This window comes from Physella acuta, unplaced genomic scaffold, assembly GCF_028476545.2.
Source record: "Physella acuta isolate Inbredline_101_S28 unplaced genomic scaffold, ASM2847654v3 ptg000008l, whole genome shotgun sequence".
In the NCBI taxonomy this organism is placed as follows: domain Eukaryota; kingdom Metazoa; phylum Mollusca; class Gastropoda; family Physidae; genus Physella; species Physella acuta.
Window position 1 is genome coordinate 476,245 of NW_026731528.1, and position 24,544 is coordinate 500,788.

Sequence of the window (24,544 nt, forward strand, 5' to 3'; positions counted from 1 at the left end):
TTTTTACTACTTTTCAGTAATTCATAATTTGTGAATTCGACAGTACCAACGCTGACACTGAAAATATTTCTTTAAAACACTATAATTAGCTCGTTAAGGACCATAACCCCCCCCCTTCCTTTCCCCCGCCCCCCCCCCCCCCCCCCCCCCCCACCGTTTAAAATCGTTTCAAACTAAATTATCTGCCCCTAATAGCCGTCACTAAACCCGACTCCACGAAGGTAAACATAGCGTGAACCACAGTTAACTAAGACCATGTAGGGGTGGGGATGGTAGGGAGCGCTTTTACAGCTTGTTTTCTAGCGTCTCCCAGAAGAGAATTATATATATAGATAATTCTCGATCTAATTCTAGGCCTGATTCGCGTAGATTATTACGCCGCTTAGAACTAAAATATATAAGTTATTAACTACTCGAGAGTACGAGCCTAGATAGCTGAGAGGTTAGCACATTAGGTTACTATGTGAGTGGCATGGGTTCTAGACATGCCAGTGTTTTGTTTTTTATTTTAATTTTTTTAGTTGTGAATGATAATGTTGCCTTTGCCTATTGGAACTTAGCGGGATACAGGGCAGGTGAAGTAGAGTTCACCTATTTCTTTGTCCTCAGTATATAACGTAAATAGTGTCGTCAGAGCCATGCTCGGCCGGAATCTTTTCTTTTTAAAGATAAAACATGTTTTCTGAGACTTGGCGAAACACTGGGCGGGTGAAGTAGTGTTGGGTAGGTGTAAAGTTCACTTGTGACGACAGCATATGAAGAGATAGTTTGGTCAGACCCACGCTCAGCCAAAATCTGTGTTTTCACGGGTAGTCTAGTATACTAATAAAACTCAAGTTTTTTTTACATATTTGAATATTTATTTATTTTTTTTTTTTTTTTTTTTGTTGTTGTTTTTTTGTTTGTCCGTTTGGCTACAGGAGAGAAGTTGCACTATGTGTAGAGCTGTAAAATAGTATGTAGGTAGAGCACAATTTTCTTTTTTATACAGACTGTTAATCACAAATTAATTTAAAGACGTTAATTAATTTATTGATTTATTCATTGGTAGATTAACCACATTAATTTTTAAAGTTCAGAACAATGACTTTATATATATTAAATAGTGACGTCACATGATTTATTTACTTTTTACAACATTAATGGCGGCTTCCATCGAAAATTTTGTAGCCTCTATTCAGAATTTTAACGCGTTCTAAAGCTAATTTTCTGTCGGCTAAAGCTTTAACGATGCGTCCGTTTGCTATTTTTATTAGGTTTCAACACTATTATCAATTTTTTAACATTTCTTTTTATTTTAGTATACAATATATTTCTCAAGATCTACAGATCAGCCGTCAAAGGGTGTGGGGAAAGTCCAGTGGGTGTAGTCCAGACTTCATAGACGTTTCGTTTACATTGTTAAAACTTCCGATTTTTCCGTCGCTAGACATACTGATGATTGGTCAACTCCCCCCATCTTTTGTGTCGACTTAGAATACCACCTTGTTCGAAACCGACGGAAATACCGCCGACGATAGATCAACTTCTGTCTTTTGTGTGGAACGCCGAGGCCGCCTGATTTACCGTCTTTGAAGATCACAGTGCCCGGATCCGCTGCCGCCGCAAACACATTTTCTATTGTTGCATAGAAATTTTGTATTATAGCCGCCGCCTACGATTTTTTTTCTAGCTTTTTTTACCATATAAATCTAAGCACAAGGAAATGCCTACATCATTTGGATACAACAAAATAAAGTGACGTCACCGATATTATCAGTTGCTCGTGCTATATCGTAAGCTATGGGCCTACTTCAAATATTTTTAAAACCAAGTTGAACTTATCTGAATTTTTTGGTTTTGGTGGTGGTGTTATTTGGGGTCTTCCATAAATGACGTCACACTCGTAGGGGGGGGTCTGTAATTGTATGACGATGTGTGATGAGGGGGAGGAGGGGGGGGGGTTTAGATGTGAAGTCACACTATAAAAAAGCAATGTTAGAAAAATAATTTTAGACGTTTTTTCGCGTTTTAGAAAACTGTTTTAATACATTTTAATAGGAATTGATTAAAATACTCTACTTTGACCGAAATTAGACAAGATTTTGGGAAAATATCGATGTTTTAAAAAAACTCAACTGCTGGTGACAACAATGAGCAAGACATTGCCAAAATTACAGAAATGATAAAAAATACAAATGATAAAAAACGGAAAACAGATGTTGAGCGTGCAGATGATAATGTTGAGAACATGGGTGCCAGTGTTGTTTGTGGGATGAACGAGGAGGTCAACTGTGATGAGAATGTGAAATGTTGTGAATGTGGATTGGAAGAAGTAGCAAAAGAAAAATGTATAAATGGGAGTCTAATGAACTGGGTTGGGTGTACTATGTGTGAAAGATGGTGTCACGAGGTGTGTTTGAGGACTGTTTCAGAAGATTTTGTTTGTAAATTTTGTTTGTAATTAAAATTACTTAATAAAAAAATAAATTGCACTTTTTAGAATTGTTTATACTTTTACACTTTTTGCAAGTACAAAAATCCATAAATAGATGTTGCAAAATATCTCTCCTGCTGACAAGATTATACCAATTCACAACGACACAGCTCACGTTTGTATAAACATGAGCGGGCTAGATTTGTAAATAAATGCCGACTGAGACGGGATTTTCCTCTCGCTAACAAGAGCGGGCGATGACAGTAGCACAGCAACGATGTTAGGATTTTTAAATAGATAGATCTAGATATCTAGATATACAACACTCGTGTTAAAGGGTATGGCTAAATGCTTGTTTATTTTAAAACAAAAAAAATGTAAATAAATAAAGATGGAAAAAAAGGAAAAAACTTTTTTCGCAAAAAGTGTCTCGCTATTTACCCTTAATTCCGCAGGTATGTCTCGCATTACCTTCTCGCATTTTCCCGCCTCGCCATTTCGCTTTTCGCGTCTCGCAATTTCCCCACACCCGCCGTCGAAGGAAGAAAAAGTTATGAATCTAGAATCTAGATCTAGACGTAAATTCTAGATCTAGACTTCATGTAAATTCTACATCTACAATCTAGATCTAGAATATATTTCAGGCCTTAATTATTTTATATAAATCTTTGTTTAGCTTCAATGAGAATCTAATTCGAGAATGCATGTGATTTATTTATCTAGGTTCTAGATCTAGATTCTATAGTTACGGCAAAAACTAGAATCTAGACTCAACGTAAATTCTACATCTACAATCTAGAACTAGAATCTAGATCTATATAATAAACTATTTCAGGCCATAATCGTTGTATATAAATCTTTGTTTAGCTATAGAATAGCTAATAATTTGGGATATAGGCCCCTAATTAAATTTAAAATAATACTAATAGTCTATTCGCGTAACTGGTTTCTTACTTTGTAGTACATTATAGTACTAATTCTACATTGGTTAGTCAGTGCCCGGATGGCTAAGATGGTAGTGTAATGGCTACCATGTGTGTGGTACGGGTTCGAGACACATCTCGACAAAGTCAATTTTTTTTCAATTTTTGTTTTTTAAACGTGAATGATAAAGTTGCCTATCGGGAGCTCGATGGACACAGAGCAGGTGAAGTAGAGTTCACCTGTTTCTTTGTCCTCACCATGTGAAGGGATAGTGTGTTCAGAGACATGCTAGGCCGGAATCTTTTTTTTAACATGTTGTCTGAGACTTGGTGGGACACTGGGCAGGTGAAGTAGAGTTGGGTAGGTGTATAGTTCACCTGTGACATCAGCATGTGAAGAGATAGTGTGGTCAGACCCATCGTCATTCTAAATCTGTGTTTTCAAAGACAAAATCTCATCTCAGTTAGGGGGGACACTGGGCAGGTAAAGTAGAGTTGACCTGTTTTTGTGACCTCAGCATATGAAGAGATTGTGTTGTCAGGCCCATGCTCAGTCGAAATCGGTGTTTTTATGAGACTAAAACGTCTGAGGTGTGATGTCTTTTAAAGTAAATATAAACTTTTCCCTTTTCAAACTATCTTAACAAATACACAATTTTTAAAATTCATATATTTTATCCATCTAGTATTTATTTTAATCAAACATTTCTACTAGTCTAATACAGAAAAACATTAAACACTGACCAGTTAAATTTTAGGTTAACAAAATGCACATGTCCATTATTTGCAACACATTGTGTTGTTGACATTTTCTAAAAAATAACTTTGTCGACATAAACGAAAATTATATAAGTATACAATAGACCCAGATTCATAAATAAAAATAAGACGACATTTGAAATCTACGGCTTCTTATTTAAAATTTATCACGTTATCTACCAAGTATCATAATATATAAAAGTCCAAGTGCGCACTTCTCTCTCTCTCTCTGTCCGCAAAATATTTTCGCCGGACATCACGTCAGAATCTTCAGTGATATATAGATAACTTGATACGGACTTTTGTTGAAAAAAATATGGTAGATGTTTTAAATGTGTAACCACAATTTTATTTAAAGAAGAAAAATAGAAAATAAAGGCGTATTCGAATGTAGAAAAACAGTATTAATTATGCAACAGGAAAAACGTTTATAGTTGTGAAAAAGAACCCATGAAACAGTGACGTCACTAATGTTTATACATTAACTAATGACGTCATCTGCCGTGTTTAGAATAAAAAGAAAGGAACTATTTGATTCAAATATTATTTAGTTCTACGTACGCTATAAAATTTATACAATACAATTTTGCTCGGGCTAAACTTAAATAAAAAAATTCTATTAGGAACCTAGATCTAGATATTCTAGATCATCTAGGTCTAGAGATTCTAGATCTAGATCTAGATGATCTAGATCTACGGAAAAACTAGACTTACACAGATGTAGACCATACCTAGATCTAGAATCTATTCAAATAATACATTTCTATACTAAGTACTTCAGGCCTTAATTACTTTATTGAAATCTTTGTTTATCTATGCAATTTGCTAATCTCTATAATATATATTAAAAGCAAAGTTGTCGGGTGCCCGACAGGGCACTTCCCGGCGCCGCAGGCGCTTCAAATTTGGCAGGATCTTGCCTTGGGGCGACAGAACACGGGGGCCGGTTGGCCGAAAAGTCTACGATGAGGGGGTCAAAACTGACCTCGACTGACCGGCGCCTTATATGAGGTATTAATAAAAAAAAAATGTCCACGTAGGAACCTCTTCATAACTCCTGAGGTCGTAGACCGACCCTCATGCGAATTGATTAAGCATTCAAATTCTCAATGTTTTCGAAAGCCTAAGCGAAGCTGGGCAGCATGCCTAGTTGTTTAAATAAATTGTAGTGCAGCGGTTATAAGTGTCTGAAGGTGAAACTGATTACTATAATTTAATTTCATGAGATAAAGTAAATCTTCTTGGGTAAGAAGACACAGTTGCAATACCAATGACTGACGGACACACTACCTAGCGGATAATGTGATAGTAACTCTGATGTTTTAGTTTAGATAAGTAATCTTTTTTAGTATAGATCATAAGCCCACATTATAGGGCCGATAATAATATTACAGTATAGTATTGACTATTGTGGTAGAGTGTAATATTGACATTTAAACGTCTTCTACAACCTTATATGACAACAACGCTAAGCTACAATGTGGTACAATGCAGTATTGACATTTAGACTTCTGCTTTGACATTATACGACAACAACGCTAAGCTACTCATTAGCTTCCTGTTGACCGTTTTCTTCTGCGACCGAAGGGTTGTCGTTACGCTGGGAACCTCTCTGTAATTTGAATTTGGTACCTTGACGATGCAGGCCTAGAACTCGTTTGTTGCAGACATACGACAGAAAGATGAAGACGCCCTCAAAGCCGTTGAGAAACACAGCAATAAATCTGAAATCAAAATAAAATCAATAAACCGGGTTTACTCAACCGAAAGCTTTAAAAAGAATTTTAGAATAGCCATATTTTACCGTTTGAAATAATAAAAAATATTTTCAAGTAACAGCACGATTGGAAGTTATTAAAAAAAGAAAAAGGAAGAAAGCTAACCGATTGTATATCAAAACTATACCATTTGGTATAACAAAAATTGAAATAACATTAAAAATTGAAATAATTCTAAGAACAAAAAAAAAAGAAAAGAATAGAAGATCTTATAAAACTATTGAAATTAATTCATGAACCAAAATAAGAAGTAAAGTATATACTGTTTCTACAGTTTTAATTATATATTACTTTATAAAAACCCATATATGTGATGTTTTAAATAACCAAGCCATATCTCAAAATAAGTCTTAAAAAATTAAGTTGCTTTCTTAGGTTCGATGTGAGACCCATGCTATCATGTGTATTAATTAATGACGATGATATGACAAAATAAATCAAATAGTTCGGAATATTATTAGTGCTTTATAATTTTACATGCGTTTTTTTTTTGAGAGATCGGAAATATCGTGAATTACTTTTTCAATTCAACGGAAATTACTCAAAATTTTTCAGAAGGCAGAGAGTTAGATTTTTTACTTATATGTAAAATTTGGTTTATCTATCTAAAAAGTACTCAAGTTATAGGCTTTTGAAAAATTGAAAGTAGATTAAGTTTTACTTACGTTATCGGAAATCGATAAAAAGTTTATACGGAACTACAAATTTGATAGAATACTTTTATATAAAATTTCACCAACCTAGCTGGATTGGTACTTAAGTTATCATGCTTACAAAAACACATACACACTACCACACAGACATATGGACAGATAGCAAAGTCCAGTTTTTCCGACTCGATTACGCATATAATGCCAAAATTTGATATATCTAGATTTATAATTTTAGCCAGATTAAAACAAGTCCTCTATACTTTGGATGTGATGAAGGACTGAGGTGTAAAACGGTGTCAAAATTTTATGTGATTTTTTGTGCACGATTACAATACTTTCTGTATACTCTGTATGTGAGAAAGTAAAAAGAAACCTTACACTATATTTTTCAAAGCGTTATTTCTAGTTTTAATTAATTTAATTATAAGTGTACTCGTTCCATTTACAATCCCCTGTTATTAATGATTTACAATTTCAATATAATTAATGTAATCTCATGTATCGCTTCTACATTTTTGTGGGCGGAAGTGGGGGTTATTTCGGAGGCAGTTCCCTAAATGTTTCCTAATTTGTGCAATGAAAACATTCTATTATTTTGCTAGCAAGTACTAAATTGTACGACGAAGGGGAAAATAGCCGGGTTTCATCATATGGTTGTTATGGGGGATGGTAACGCCTGGGACACCACAGCCCATGACACCCGACCTAGAGACGCCAAAGCACTTAATTTGATTACTGCTTTTAACTTAAGAGTGATAATTAAGTATAACCACGTGAGAATAAAATTGATATCTTACTTGTTTGCAACCTTTACATTTACTCTTACCCTAATGCCAATTATAAAAATTAATTAAAAGTTTAAATAATTAACTGTTTTCATGTAAGTTCTACTACTTACCTTAAAGGATCAAGGTCAAACGCCTCAGCAAAAATAGCCACAAACCAAAAGACTCCGGTGATGGTAGAGAGTCGGACGTAGACGTACATGTTCCGTTTGTTGTCATTCTTGACGCTGTCGGACATCTGCAAGTTCCGGATGTTGTTGATCGTGTACACCGTTACCGCGAAAAAACTGATGTTGCAGACAAGAATCAGCAGAAGTGGACCAATTAAAGACACGCCTTTAGAAAAAAAAATGATTGAAGATCTATTATTTTCTTATTAGCCATTATATGACCATTTTTCATATGCGAATTCTTAATTTTACCTGCTGTTTTCATTTGAACGGGAGCAAATATCAGTTTACCCATTGTTGTATGGTTTATTTAATGTTACGTGTTTTTTCCTAAGTGCATTTTTCGGTGGTTGATTTTATGGTTCTCCAATCATAGACTACTAGGAGAGATGGAAACATTTTTCCGAAATAATCGAGAAAAGAAGATGGCGCTGGATGCAGCAGGTCTTAAGAATGAATCTGATGATATCGCAAGAACGCCACTAAGCTGGAGGCCTCAAGGAAAAAGAAAGCAAGGAAGGCCAAGGAAGCAGCTAGCAGAGTTAGAACTGTCTTGAGATTAATTTTTACATCTCATTTGCCAATTAATTATACGTTTGGCTTTTGTGTTCTTGTGATTTACCAACATGTACTTTGTAGAAAACCACTGAATTTGCCACTCTTCGTCAAAATCCAGTCGTGTAAACTTGACCACTTTATTTTTTGTCACTTACCAACCAGCAGTGTCGAGTCGAGATAACACTTTCCCTGTCCGTACCCGATGCTGGCCCCTGACGTTACAACAATGCTTGAGCAGACGACGGTCAGCACGATGACCAGTGGCACCAGCAAGGACAGGGCGCATCTTCTGAGCAGCAGGACAACCTCCGCCCGATTGGACAAGGCAACCGGTCGAGTTTTGGCCGTGAAGACCCTGAACATGTGGTAGCTGCACATCAAGTTCCACATGAACATCCACAGCCATGTGAAGTGGGTCAGGATGCCCAGAGCTGTACACACAGGGCTTGGGGCATTTCTGGGGAGTCAAAGATTATACAGCAAAGAAATCATCTCCAAAAACTGTGAAAGAAGAACTTTCATTTGCTGCGTTAACTTTTATCTATGTCTATGGGTAAAAAAAATAAGGTATGAGGTTCGAAACTTTCAGTTCACTGTAGTGTTCCTAAGATGGATATCGACTAAACACATTATGTACTTGTTTTGCACGGTTGTGTAATTTGCCCATGTTTTCCATACAATTAGTGTTTGTAAATTTCAATGTAATCTGTATTCCTTAAAAGTTAACGATGCTTGTGTAATGTTAACAATTACCAAATGAATGAAACTTACACGTGAGAGCTGGCCAAGAGCAGTGTTTGGGCCAACATCAGGCTGACACACAGGAACATGTTACTGCTGCCGGCCACTGTCCGCAAGAAGGAGAACCTCAGGTACGACACCAAGGTCAGGATCAGGAAAAGTATGGAGGCGCCAAACGAGCACAGGGTGCATAGATAGAGGGCTATCTTTGTCAGGTCATCTTGTACCGGAGTCACGTGGTTCAGGTTTATCATCTCAAAAGCATACATTTTTTTATTCAACAATTCCTTGCAAACAATTAACTTCCCGTCACTTTCAACGTGAATCATTTTTAGTTCAGAATTTTCGGAGAAGGTAACGTCGGTCCCGTTCAAGCTCAAAGACACCACGTAGTCTATGAAACCAAGGGTGACGTTGTATTGAAGATAGTCGAAACTAACGTACGGACATGTTAGTAAATTTTTTATTTTAATCAAGTGTTTGAATTTGTAGATTCGATAACGATTACCGTGATCGACAAATATTCCTGGCGACCGATACATATGTTGTTCACATTGGCTGGACTCCCATTGGAATAGGTCGCAGAAAGAATCGTCACCGTGTTCTTCTGCCAGAACTTGTGTCGTCAGGACCATCTGGCTCGTCTGGTTAAGTTCAACCACCATGTCCTGGTTGATGAAATCGTCTGCTATTTTCTTCTCAAACTCGTCCCTGCCCATCTGCCTGTCAGCGAAGACAATACAATCCACCCAGAAAGTGAAGTTGGGCTGGAGCATCGGATTTTTTAGGAAACCAAAAGCCAGGGCAAAAGCAGGACTTATATCTTGGAGCAGAACTTCGATCTATGAGAAAATACATCTAGTACAGTCTAAATCTTTAAATGATAATATTAGATATAAAACATAATTTATGAATTCTCTCATTATCTATTGTTAGTGTGAGATGGAGACACTTTATACCAAGCATATCTACCCCCTCCCCCAAACGTTACAAAGTTAGATCCCTCAAACGTCAAACTTAATTTTGACCTACTTCAAATGAAACGTTTTTGTTCAAACTTTCCAGATTCGTTCGTCATTAATGACAATGAAAGAATATATATCTTCAGTTGATTAGATGTTAAATTATCCATTACAAATTAATTAAACCATTTCGAAACAAAGTGGAGATAACAAGATGCAGTATTAGCGATCGCTCGGTCAGTTTGTTTTTAATTGTTGGACACAGATTGTTGCTTTCTTGTCAGAGAATGACCATGAGCATTGAGAAGAAGCAGATAAATGTCTTTCAGAGACTGCGAGCTACTGATCGTGTTTTAAAGAAAATATTTTAAATTTTATTACCCTGTGCAGTGTCTTCTACATATATTATGAACTATTAAAAAGTAGAAAATAAAATGAAAATTAAAAAAAAACAACCTTTACAACAAACTTTAACATACACTGATAAAATGCACGGAAAATATGAAAATAAAACAACTTTGTCTTCTTTAATAAAAGCTTTGGTCGCTAAACTATAGAAGAAATCTCATTAGCGATCTAGCTTTTTTTTATTACAGAAAGCAAATGTGTTGGTTTTGTTTATACTTTCAGTGCATTTAGAAAGCCAATTAATTTAAAGTTCTTTTGTAAGATTTTATTACTTGCTCGAATATTCGAAATATAGAAAAATTCTTGTAAGCGTGCAAAAAAAAAAATATCGAGATTTTTGCAAATCTCGAAGTTTTACAGCTCCCCGAGTCGGAAAAACATACTTTTGCAATCTTGTACGTCTGTCTCTGTGTGTGTACTTGTGTATGAGTGTGTGTAAACACGATAACTTGAGTACAATTATAGCTAAGTTGATGAGATTTCATGTATAAGTATTATATCAAAATCGTAGATCCGTAACACCTTTTGATCGATTTCCGATAACCGGAAGTGGAACTTTTTCTAATTTGAATTTTTCAAAAGCCTATAACTTGAGTGCTATTTCAGATAGATAAACAAAATTTCACATGTAAGTAAAAGATCAAATTCAATGCCTTCTGGCAAATTTTGAGTAATTTCCGTTGATCGGAAGTAGTAATTTTTGCTATTTCCGATTTCTCAAAAAAAAACCAATTTATAAACTACTAATAATATTCCGAACTAATATCCACATTTAATTTGGGGTTCACTTTGTGCGCAATTCTTTTTTCTACAAGATTTTTTTTCTATTTTTAAAAGTTTAAATATTTAAAATGGATTAAAAAATCATGTCTATATCCCGAGTTGCCATCCCCTGTTGTTTCATATAAGAATATTCGAGAAAGTTTAAGGGAAATCATTCCCGGTTTATTTTTGACATACGGACCACCATAACAACCCCTCCCTACCATCCTCTCTTCACTTCTGTTAAAACTCCTCCAGATCCCCTCCCCCCCCCCCCCCCCCATAACCCCTTGTCCACTCCCAACTACCCCTCATCACACATCGTCGCAAATACCTGTAAACCAGTATCCCATTTTTTGGGTCACATTATAAACTACAACCGTAAATAATTGTGCCGAGAAATAATTTTTTTTTAATTTAAAAACATGCTTATATAAACAAAGAAAAAGTAAATCAGCACTATAGTATTTAGCTCGGTAGTGAGTTTCTTGTTTCACACGCAAACATTTCACACACCAGTGTTTAATACTTACCTTGGTTAGTATATGAGTTAGGGTTAAGTTCATCTTGCTGGTAAACTCTGCCTCGTCTAATATAACTTCACCGAGGTGAGTTAGGGTTAGGTTATCCGGAATCAACCATAACCTTAAGCTGTATGCCAGGCCTCTGATTTCAGGGAGGGCTGTGACACATTGCCCGTCTCTCAGTACTTTCCCGGGGGTGCAGGACAGGCGGTAACAGCGACCCTGGGGAAAAACAAGTTGGACAGCCAGTAGCGGACTCTGTCTCTTTCTCTATGGTCTGTCGTTTGTTGAAATATGTGGGGTGGGGGTTGACATATATACTGTCTTATTTTCTAATGTCCAATTTAGCTTGTAGGCCTACATATTATATAGAGAAACTTTTCTAACCATAAGGTATCAACATTTTACTAGATCTAGATGTGGTTTTATTTAAAATAAAATACAAGTGAATGTTGAACCACGTAATTTGTTAAAAGATTAATACACGTGTATTTATATTATCCACATCCTATGTAACTAACTAATAAAGACGTAGTGGAAATTAGGCGGCTGGACATGGTGCAGACCACACAATCCCTAGTTTCTCAGAAACAAAAGAACTATATTTCATGTACCCCGGTATGTCTTGGGAAATAACGGGAAGGATGATGATGAACTAAGACGCTTACTGATGAGTAAAAATCACTTAATACGCAGTTTGAGGTAACAGAGCTCACAAACTCCTCGGTTTACTCAAGTTTTTTGTTGTTTTTTGTCAATTGATACTGGTCGACCATTTTTATCTATCAGATTACTCCTGTTGTCAAAAATATTCTCCAGCATAAACACTCAAAATCCCTTTCATCCCCTCCCTTATCAGCAACAATATGTATGATGCCATTATCTCTTCAAAAAACACAAATATATACACACACACACACAAACACACAAACACACAAACACACACACGAAACCTTAAATACCTAAAACTGCAAAATATTGTTTTATTTCTTATAACAAGGTGCAGTTTTTGCATTTCATCATAATATTTTTTAACAATGTCCTATTAATGCAGCTCACTATGATGATTTTAACAGTGGCGTAGCTAGAATTTTCGGGCCCCTATGCAAAAATTATCAGTAGGCCCCTTATTCAGTAGTTAGGCTATAATTGAGTTAAAGGAAAAAGTAACTGCTACTTCCGATGGACAGTTTTAAATAAATTTTCAAAACCTCTAAGACGGTTCTCTGCTTTCATGTTTAGTTTCCATGATTCTGCGACATAGAGAAGTAACGTACATAAAGTACAATAGTCTTGTAAATCCTTATTTTGGTTCACTGCTGCAGTGAGGATAATTTCCAGATCCTAGCAAGTCTGTTGAAAGCCTGTGCTGCCATTGCTATTCTGGTGGCTATTTCTTTCTCGTTGCTGACATTTGCTGAGATATAGCTGCAGAGGTACTTACAGTTTCCTACCTCTTCTAGCTCTGCTCCATTAGCAAAGGTCTTGATGGCACTGTAAGGATTTTTTTCATTAGCTTGGTTTTCCCGGAGTTTATCTTTAGGCCGACGCTGTTAGCAATTTGTTCTTTTTGTGTGTGGTTTTTCTTGGATAGAGAGGGGTGACGCCCATCCGAAAAAGCAAAATTGTTGTGGACGAAGGAGTAACACCTTAATTAAACGCTTAGGATGACACCCGATCTTATGAAGCCACTAACCCAACACAATTTATGTTCAATTATGTTCAATTCTTAGAATGGCCAAGGTACTGACCCAATGGGCATATCTAAAATTGTTGTGACTTTCATTGTTTTATTTTCCCTTGCCCCTCAGCTTGACTTCAAGGAGCGGTTAAAGGCGGTTTGTTTTTATTAAATATTTGAATTGATAAAATAATTCAAACGGCATTTTAACAGCTTATATTCATTTCCAAAAAAAAATAAATGAAAATGAGTGTAATTGATGGTTCCAAAACAGCTTCAATTTTTACAAATGTAACCATAATTGTATCGCTTATCCTATATTTTTAAAGATTTTTTTTTAATTCTGTAAGATTACATAGTTTTTTCAAGCCTTTTGTGTATTTTTAGTTGTGTGACCTTGTTTTCTAAAACTGAGATAGTTTAAATGTAAAAAAACACCACTACTATTTTTTCGGAACTTTGTTGCGGGGAAGCAAGTTGTTCCACTCTACCTCTTGGGTAGACACCCTTGGGTATAAAAGCATCGAGTGTACGTTAATCAGAGGTTGAATATCATTTCGGCGACCGCCTAGGTGTCAAAAGCGTTGCGGGAGTGATTGGTTACACGACCGTAGGTAGCCTGGTGCAACACCTCTTTCTTATTAATTATCGAACGTAGAGGCCCACCCTGTCCCTAGTGTAGAATACTTGTGTGAACATTGTCATCTTTACACCGCCCCTGTTGCAGTTTGGCCGTTGAATCAAGTAGTACTCCTGACTCTGCAGGACGCATAATCAAAGGCGTTATTATTACTGAGGGGTCTGTTCGACCCCCCCCCCCCCCCCACTGAATGCCACAGCCTGCACAAGAAAAAATTGTGGGCCTTTATAGAGCTTTTAATTATTTATAGTGTAGAGAAGAAACTGCATTTCCAATTTCTTTTTAAATTATTTATATTAAAAAATGTTAAAATTCCAAGGTGTAAAAGTTTTGATCTTTTAAAGAGGGAAAAGGGCCTTGGAAGCCTGTGCCTTGTTTACGCAAGCTTTACGGTAGCTACGCTACTGGATGTCAACATTGTGGTGTCTAATTCAGTCAGTGTGTCGTAACTTACGTGTGGTGCGTACCATTCCTGTGGTGCACAATGTGCAATAAACGAGTTTCCCTTATCGAAAAATCTCATTGGTGAATCAATTTTCGCATTGCCGAAGTCAAAAAGAAATGTAAAGGGCAGGATAAACGTGTGTATAGGTTCAGGATATTCTTTTACGTTGCTTGTAGTGAACGCTGGCATTCGTTGCTAAAACAAATATTTAAAAAAATTAGTTGATTGTATTTTACTGCTTGGGTTTTTATTTTATTTTGTGGACATCCATGTAACCTTGTCGCTTGTATTATGTATATCATGGTTACATTCCCTGAGTGTTCACTGTGTTTTTCTTGATGTGTAGTTAATGTAGTCAGTTAACTAAAGGTAGAGACAGGACGTGTCGTCAGAACTGACGGTATATAAGAATAAAGTACTAAAGAGAACTGTGTCTGTTTAAGTAATGTAACAAGGTGGCAACGATCTGAATACATTACTGAGTGTTTGAACATTGTACCAGTAGTCTACACTACCCAAGATCTAACGGAGAGACAGAACCTGCTGTCAAGTCAATAAAAACACTGGTTGTTAAAAAAAAAGATTTCAGTGACGGATTCAGTCAGTCCAGTGGAGAATAAGACGAACACGATATGGTCGGGAAGTGGAGATGCCTCAAAATTCCCTGACTCATTTGTGTTATTTAATTGTGAACTTCAGTGTTGCTCTATGTAAACAATGCCAATATGCAATTATTTAAATTATCACATTTAGTTTTTTGAGAGCAATGTATCTATGTATGCAGTGTTTCTCCAGACTTTTTTCTCCGGGGGGGCACTAGAAATCTTCGGGGGGGCGGTAAACTTTCTTCGGGGGGCGGACACTGTTAAAGGTATATATTTACTATATAAATTATATAAATTTCATTTCGTTCGGGGGGCGGTTAAAAATTTTCGGGGGGGCTTCGCCCCCCCCCCCCCCGAAGAGATGTCTGGAAGAAACTCTGTATGTATGTTTTCTTTTGCTTTGTCACAAGAGGGCTGGATGATATTACTAGTTTATGTTTTATTGCTAGAAAAGAAAAAAGGAGATGTTACGTCATGTCTTGTTTGTGATTGTTACATCCCTTGCATGTGTATATCATAGTTAGGTCTCTTGAGTGTTCACTGTGTATTGTTAGGCAATTAACGAAAGGTTGAGTCAGAGACAGGGCGTGTCGTCTGAGCTGTCTGTATATAAGAATAAAGTACTAAGGTTGACTCAGAGAACTGTATCTGTTTAAGTAATGTAGCACACGTTACATCGCATTTTTTCTCACTGTTAAAAGGGTTGTGACGAATCCATTGACCAATCATATAGTTTTACTAAACGAGAGCACAAACATTTTAATTTTTTTTAAATTACGCAATTAATATAACTACTAAAACCATTGTATTAAATTCCAAACGTAGTAATTTTTAAGAACATCACAATTTTTCATAGAATCGTTTACAGATGAGTCTTTAAAAGTTACCTCTTCGCACATGGCGCAGTAGATATTTTTGTATATCCGGTCTAAATTATAAGAGTAGACTTTATAAATTGATCCATTCAAATGAGCATGGCATAAATGATAGAGAGATGAGCTCGCATATTCAGCACTGCAGGTAAAGGTATCGTTTCTGGAAGTAGATAAATGTTTTTAAAAGTTATTTTGAAAAATAAAACATGCACTAACCTTTATGGTTTGTTATGCTTCTGCGTGACTTAGTAAAAGAGCGTACAATCAATACAAAAAATAATTTTGTTCTTGTCTTGTTGTAAAGACTTTAAGGAGCAACTACCGATCTTGGGCTAGACCACGCCGTCCTACACAATATTTTATTACCTTACTGTCACACGTCCATATGAACACAGTATCACACAACCACATCTCCTTCCAGCCACACTTTTGCACCTGCCCACTAACCCGTTCCAAGACTAACAAGACAAAGTACTGCTCCCACAAGACTAACAAGACAAAGTACGGCTCACACAAGACTTACAAGACAAAGTACTGCTCACACAAGACTTACAAGACAAAGTACTGCTCCCACAAGACTTACAAGACAAAGTACTGCTCACACAAGACTTACAAGACAAAGTACTGCTCACACAAGACTTACAAGACAAAGTACTGCTCACACAAGACTTACAAAACAAAGTACTGCTCACACGAGACTAACAAGACAAAGTACTGCTCCCACAAGACTTACAAGACAAAGTACCGCTCACACAAGACTTACAAGACAAAGTACTGCTCACACAAGACTAACAAGACAAAGTACTGCTCCCACAAGACTTACAAGACAAAGTACTGCTCACACAAGACTTACAAGACAAAGTACTGCTCCCACAAGACTTACAATACAAAGTACTGCTCCCACAAGACTTACAAGACAAAGTACTGCTCACACAAGTCTTACAAGACAAAGTACTGCTCATACAAGATTTACAAGACAAAATACTGCTCCCACAAGTCTTACAAGACAAAGTACGGCTCATACAAGATTTACAAGACAAAATACTGCTCCCACAAGTCTTACAAGACAAAATGCTGCTCCCACAAGTCTTACAAGACAAAGTACTGCTCATACAAGATTTACAAGACAAAATACTGCTCCCACAAGTCTTACAAGACAAAATACTGCTCCCACAAGTCTTACAAGACAAAGTACTGCTCATATAAGATTTACAAGACAAAATACTGCTCCCACAAGTCTTACAAGACAAAGTACTGCTCACACAAGTCTTACAAGACAATGTACTGCTCATACAAGACTTACAAGACAAAGAACCGTTCACACAAGAGCGAAGGGAACATTGTTTGATCCACTTTACAACTGAACTGGTCCTCCAGGGCCAGCTGAAGAAATGTGTCCCTATCTTCAGCTCTGTACACCGATTCGTAATCCATGCAAAATATCGTCAAGTTGGGCAGATTATACTGCAGGAAAATAATAAACAGATTACTAATATGTTCAACGTATTGCCATATTAACCAGATAGGCACAGATGAGAAAAGGATGCATGGGGGTGATGGATGTTACATTTTGGGAATGTATTACATTAGGGGAGAGCATGGTAAGTGCTTTGGATAAAATTTTAAAATAATTTAAACATTGTAAACAATACTCTTGATAGCAATCTATTTTATTAACTAATTTGAAAGTTATACCATTGACAAAAGCTGTCAACATCTGCATGTGTCAAGGTCACAGAAACAGGTAAACTCTATTTAACTAGCCCCATGGACCGTTAGATTCGAAGGGGAACTTTACTTTTACAACACATTAGCTTGTTATTAAGTCATATTACATTTAATCCGCCTTCAAATTCCAATACTAGGTAAGTTAAATATTTTTTTTTCATTAAACCTACTTTTGTTCGGTTCTTAAAAGTACCCTAAATTCTGTTCTATCTAACAATGTTGAACAGAAGAAGTGAGTTAATAATCAAGTCAAGAATTCTGACAAAAGCTCACCTTATAGACACCATTACACCAAGCGCAATACTTGTTCCGGTAGACTATGCTGGTTGCCACGTCAACCACCCTCAGAAAGATGTCGGTCGTCATGTTCTCTGGTCGGATGTCGTCTTCGCACAAGAATTTGACGTCATCGCTGACGTTGAAGGCCGCGGAGCAGGACCGGATGTAGAGGGACGACTCGACGATAGACTTCCAGTCACAGCCCAACTGACGGCTTTCTGTGAGTGCGGTCGTGGTGGGCATCACACTTGAATCAAATACTTCGTTCAAAGAGATGTTGAAAAATTCGTTTTCTAGCGGGGGTAGAAACATGAACATATCTTGGCCGGAAAATTCCGGACAACAGATGTTGTATATCTCACACAGCGGTCTCTCACATCTGCATTGAAAGCACCGTATAGTGGGCCGGTATTTTGTGTAGGCGTACAGGGTAATTGTCTGGCCGCCCTGGCACCTCCAGGGGCAGTAAATTTGAGGGTAATCGCGTATTAAGTCTTGGATTGCTGAAGCGACTTTTAAAAAGTGAAGATCTTCCGGAGATATGGTCGTAGTGGTTGTGGTGACTATTGGTTTTCTTGTGAAAAATGGTCGGATGGTTTTTTTGGTAGTGGTTGCTAAAGTGGTTGGGTTTAGTGAGCTAACAGAGGAATCGGTGGTGAATATCGACTTGCTAGTGGGGCTCAAGTTGCTGGTGCTTTCAATAGTGCTGGTGCTGCCAACAGTGTTGGTGATGCCAATAGTGTTGGTGCTGCTAACAGTGCTGGTGGTGCCAACAGTGTTGGTGGTGCTAACAGTGCTGGTGCTGCCAACAGTGTTGGTGATGCCAATAGTGTTGGTGCTGCTAACAGTGCTGGTGGTGCCAACAGTGCTGGTGCTGTTAACAGTGCTGGTGGTGCCAATGGTTTTGGAGCTTCCGATGGCGCCGGTGCGTCCAACAGTGCCGGTCGTGGTATAGCCTGAAGAACTCAGGACTGGCGGTGCTGTCGTGTTGTAAGTGTCAAACTTTATCAAGTTTGTGTCTGAAACATTTACTACAGGTAAGACTGGCAGAATGATACCAACACAGAACAACACAAGGATCGCGTGTCTTAGTTTCAGCATCTTGTCTTAAATATATCATCTGTCAAAACATAACAAGGAAAATTGAAAACAATTAGCAATATCTTAAGCGACATTCAAAAAGTAATATCACAAAGCACCCAAAAAAAAAAACGTTTCCATGATATTTTCTAGAAAACTATCTTTAGAATGAAGAATTAGTAAAAGTCACATTTTACTTCTTTTATAATAACTTACATGAGCCATAATCATCAAAAAAACATGATTCTTGTTTTTAATTACTCTGCTAAATGTTAAACTACTGAGAAATCAATTTTTAAAAAGTTTTTTTATCCGTTCAATCATAAGGATCAAGACGCAAAGCTCTCCAATTTTGTATAACTTTATTTTATAATGTGATATAATGTGATTTTTCCATGCTTCTCTGGGGGGGGGGGGAATAAGCAATTCTACCCCCCTCTCAGCATTAAAAGATGCAAGATACTTCAGTCTCACAATTCAGAATGACGTGATAAATGTGTGCAACAAATCAATTTACTTTTGTCGAATTAAAAGTAGTTATTATATATATTTAAAGCCGATAAAAGTAGTGATCTAGCTAGTATGGAGAGATTTTCTTTATGTGTTCGCTACTATGATAACGACAAAAAGAAAATAAGGAAGATTTCCAACAGATTGTAATTGTAACTGATAGGGTTATGTGGAGCGGCGAGTCGAGAAAAGGCGCCATATATATGTGAATGTCTGTGAATACGATAACTTGAGTCCGTTACAGCAAGGTTAATGAGATTCCATATATACGTATTATATCAAATGTGTAGTTCTGTATCAACTTTTCATCGATTTCCGATAAACGGAAGTGGAACTTATTCTACTTTTAGTTTTTCGAAAGGCTATAACTTGAGTTCTGTTTCAGGTAGATAAATGAAATTCCATATGCAAATAAACTATCTAATTCTCAGCCTGCCGTCAAATTTTAAGTAAATTCTGTTGATCCGAGGTAGTAATTAAGCTATTTCCAATTTCTAAAAAAAAAAACGCATATGAATTTATAAAGTACTAATAATATTCCGCATTATTATACACACATTGTTTGTCGTTCACTTGTTGCGAAATTCTTTTTTCTACGAGATTCTATTCTATTTTTAAAAAGTTTAAGTAATTAAAAATGGATTAAAAATCATACCTATATCCCGAGATGCCATCCCCCATAAAGTAGTGTTATATAAGAGTATTCGAGAAAGTTTAGGGGAGATCACTGCTGATTTATTTTCTCCTTATAATTAAATAATAGTTTATTTTTATATATTTAAAAAAAATTATTTATTTTCTCCTTTTTAGTGCAATTTGTATACTACTAAAACTCAAGTTTGTTTACATGTTTGAATATTTTTTTTTGTTTGTCTGATTGGCTACTGGAGAGAATCTGCGCTATGTGGAGAGCTGTAAAATAGTATGTAGGTAGAGAACAATTTTTGTTTTCAGACAGACTGTTAATTACAAATTTATTCAAACACGTTAATTAATTTATTGATTTATTCATTGGTAGATTAACCACATTAATTTTAAAAGTTTCAAACAATGGCTTTACATGTGACGTCTCATGATTTGTTTACTTTTTAGTACAATCAATGGCGGCTCCAATACAATATTTCATGGCCTATTCAGATCTTTAACGCGTTATAAAGCTAATTTTCTGTCGGCTATAACTTTAGCAATACGTCTTTTTGCTGTATTTATTACGTTCCAACACTTATATCAATTTTCAACTGTATTTTTCATTTAGTTTTACAATATATTTCTCTAGATCTACAGATCAGCTGTCGAAGGAAGAAAAAATTATGCATCTCTAGATCTAGATCTAGATCTATATCTAGATCTAGGTCACTAGACTTAACGTAAATTCTAGATCTAGACTTAATGTAAATTCTACATCTAGAATCTTTTTCGGGCCTTAAATATTTTATATAAATCTTAGTTTAGCTTCAATGATCATCTTATTCGAGAATGAATAGGATTTAAATTTCCGATTTATCTATCTTAGGTTCTAGATCTAGCTCTAGATCTAGATATATTTTCTAAAATTTAGATCTAAACGAGATTCTAGATGTAGAATCTAGACTCAACGTAAATTTTACATCTAGATCTAGACTAAACGTAAATTCTAAATCTAGAACCTAGAATCTATATACTAAACTATTACTAAACTATTTCAGGCCTTAATTATTTTATATAAATCTTTGTTTGTTTAGCTATGGAGTATGCTAATTTGGAAATGCTCGATCTAGGGCCTATTTGCGTAACTTAAGAATCATACGCTAATTTTGCAAAAATAGACTTAACGTAAATTCTAGATCTTGCTCTATCTAGATATACTAAACTATTTCAGACTTTAATATTTTACTTTATACAAATCTTTGTTTAGCTATGGCTAATTTGGGATAATATTACATTTGAAATGCTCGATCTAGGGCTTATTTGCATAACTTAAGTTTCATACAAGGATTCTAAACCGCTAAATTTGCTTATCATTGTAACTTTCCAGATAGGTGGGTTGATAGTGTAATCGCTAACCGTGTGTGTGGTACGGGTTCGAAACACATATTGTAAATATTTTTAAAAGTTTGTAACTGTTTTTATAGATGTGAATGATAAAATTGTCTAATGGGACTTGGCAGCACACGGGGCAGGTGAAGTAGAGTTAACATGTTTCTATGTTATTGGCGTATGAAGGGATAGTGTGGTCAGAGCCAAGCTCGGCCGGAATCTATTTGTAAACGATAAAAAGATGTCTGAGACTTGGCGGGATACTGGGCAGGTTAAGTAGAGAGGGGTAGGTGTAGAGATCACCTGTGACATCAGCATATGAAGGGGTAATGTGGTCAGACCTTTGCTCAGCCTATGTTGGTGTCAGTGTATCTTCCTGACTTTTTTTCTACTTGGGGGGGGGGCGGTAGACTCTCTTCATGGGGGGGGGTAGGGGAGTGTAGCCCTCCCCTCTCACCTCTCTCCCCCCGAGATGTCTAGAAGAAACTCTGATCGGTGGTTTAAAAGACAAAAAATGTCTAAGTTGGGGGGGGGGGGGGGGTGGAGACACTGGGCAGGTGAAGTAGAGTTGACCTGTTTTTGTGATCTCAGCATATACTCACAATTTTTTTTAAAGACGTTAATAAATTAATTGATTTATTCATAAGTAGATTAACCACATTAATTTTAAAGTTTTAGAACAATGGCATAACTTTGACTGAATAGTGACGTCCCGTGAAATGTTTACTTTTTAGTACAATAAGATGGCGGCTTCCATCATCGACTTTATGGTCCATTCAAAAGTTTAACGCGTTATAAAGCTAATTTTCTGCCGGCTATAACTTTAACAATACTAGAATTCTAGATTTAGATCTAAATTTAGGTCACAAGACGTAAATTCTAGATCTAGAATCTATTTCAGGCCTTAATTATTTACATAAATCTTTGTTTAGCTTCAATTAGCTTCATCTCATTCGAGAATACAAGGGATTTAACGATCTAGGTTCTAGATCTAGATATAGTAGGATTACTCGCTAACTTAGAGGCGTGGTCGGTTGCTAAAAACAATGGCGTCCGGACCGGGTGCATGACTTCCGACCATTTTTAGGCTTATCACGAGCAAATTGGCGGGTTTTCACGTTATATAAGCATGCTATATGTGGCCAGGGCTAGATATGCCAGAAAAGCTTTTTAAAATTTGCTTTGGAGAATGAAGGCTAAATTTTGAAGTCGGTGTCATTAAAATTAATAGGACTTTTAAAAGGTCACATGTGACGTCAGTATATGAAGGGATAGTGTTGTCAGACCCATGCTCAGCCGAAATAGGTGTTTTTAAAAGACAAAAACCTCTGAGGTGTGACGTCTATTTAAATGTGGGGTGTGGTTTTTTGTGACGATAAGTGACAGACGTGATGTTTTTTATGTATGACCCCCGAAACCCACAGTTATCCAAGGGATGACGGGTAGTCTAGTACAGTGGCGTGCAGAGGGGTGGGGGGTTGGCGGAGGGGGACCAAGCCCCGGGCATCCACATCAAGGGGTCATCCAACGGGGTAAAAAAAAAAATTTAAAAAAAAATATTTATTTTTTATTTTTTATTTTTTTTTAATTTTTTTTTTGGAAAGTTAAAAGTCTTCTTAGGTTTGTCTACCAAGGCAGAATTATCAATTTGCCAATTTCACCGAAATGTGTATTTACAATAAACAAAAGTCATCGTACTGTCCGTGTCATAACACTTCAGGGAGAAAGGGGCATTGGTGAAGGGTAGTGGTATAGTAGTCATTGATATTCCCCGAATAAATGTATGTAGTCTTTCAATTAATAGAGTATCTGATACTTATTTAGGTATAGTGTAGGTAGGGGCATCTTTTAGAGAACATGCCCATAAGCATTTTATACACTTATGGTCATCCATAGAGAATCAAAGCCCATGATTGTAATTTATACACTGTAGGGGCATCTTTAATGTAATTTTGCTTATATTCATCATAATAGTTTTGAAGGGCATCCAAACAGTAATTATGCCCGCATTCATTTTATATATCGTCAGGGCATCTTTAAAGTAATTTAGTTGTATTCACGTTTGTATTTATATAATTACAGCAATTATGCCTATATTCGTTATATATATTATCGGTTGATATTTATTATGCTTATATTCATTATTTAATGTCTGAAGGGCATCCATACAGTAATTTTATGCCCATATATTATCGGGACATCTATATTATGTTTCTATTCATTGCATGATGTTTGTAGGGCTTCTATACAATAATTATGCCCATATTCATTTTGATGGACGTAAATCATTCGTAGAGTGATTAAGCACATAGCCTGTTTTTTTTTTATTGTAATGATATTCTTTATAATATTCATGACCATATGGATTTTTGTTTTTTAAATATTGTAGGGATTAAATACAAACGTTAAAGTGCGTACTGTTTTGATACACCGGGCTGAGTTCACTTCATTGTAAAGTTGTCCTGAAGTCTCACACGTCTTTATTACCGGCATTCACGGCGCCCGGTAGTACCGTCGATAAATACATAAATAAGGTGTAGCTGGCTGTCACTTGGTTCCCTCCCTCAATTTAGACACAAACCTTCTATTGTACTCGAATCTGGAGACTCTTTTTTTCCATCCGACAAGCATAAATTTAAATGCACAGTCTGCGTGATCCTTTACCTCATCCCACCAACTTTTACCCACCCCAAAGCACCTACTCATTATCTTAATTGGGGGCACATAATATAGACCCTGTTTTATTTCAACTAATAGTAGAGCCATATGTAGAGTAATTGAGCCCAAATTGATGTAATGAAATGTGGGGGTGGGTTCAGCCCATGGTCAACATTAGTAGATTTCCCCCAATCTGAACTGGACAGAAGGCGTTACCTGGGTGTTAAATTTGGGAGAACACGTCCAAGTTGTAGGGAGGGTCTGACATAGCGAAGTGTGTGGTTAGACATGGACCGATGTTTTAGAGTACCTAGCATCACATCTCCATAAAACATTGACCTTTTGACCGAGTAGTGAAAAAATGTGAAACATCTCTAGTTCAGGCACACTCTCACCTATATTAATCGCACTATAAGAATTCCCAAACAGGCCAAGAGAGAAGAAGCTTATAAATAAAGGCCTTACCGCTGTCCCACACGGTAATACAAAACCGGATGAGGCTCTATTGTAGGGCAAGGCATACCCCCACCCGACATGTACCCCAAATATCTCCCCGCCCAGAAGTTTCACCCATTAAAATTTTTAGCT

General features: G+C 36.5%; 1 protein-coding gene across 1 annotated transcript; it reads right to left on the bottom strand.

The window, feature by feature from the left end:
- Positions 1-5,641: 5,641 nt before the first annotated feature.
- Positions 5,642-11,481, bottom strand: LOC131950171 (putative G-protein coupled receptor Mth-like 11). The gene is made up of 6 exons (XM_059312258.1): positions 11,449-11,481; positions 9,337-9,625; positions 8,814-9,177; positions 8,198-8,499; positions 7,428-7,650; positions 5,642-5,822 (listed from the first exon to the last, which is right to left on the bottom strand). The coding sequence occupies exons 1-6, from the start codon at positions 11,479-11,481 to the stop codon at positions 5,642-5,644; spliced, it is 1,392 nt and encodes a 463-aa protein (XP_059168241.1).
- Positions 11,482-24,544: the final 13,063 nt, after the last annotated feature.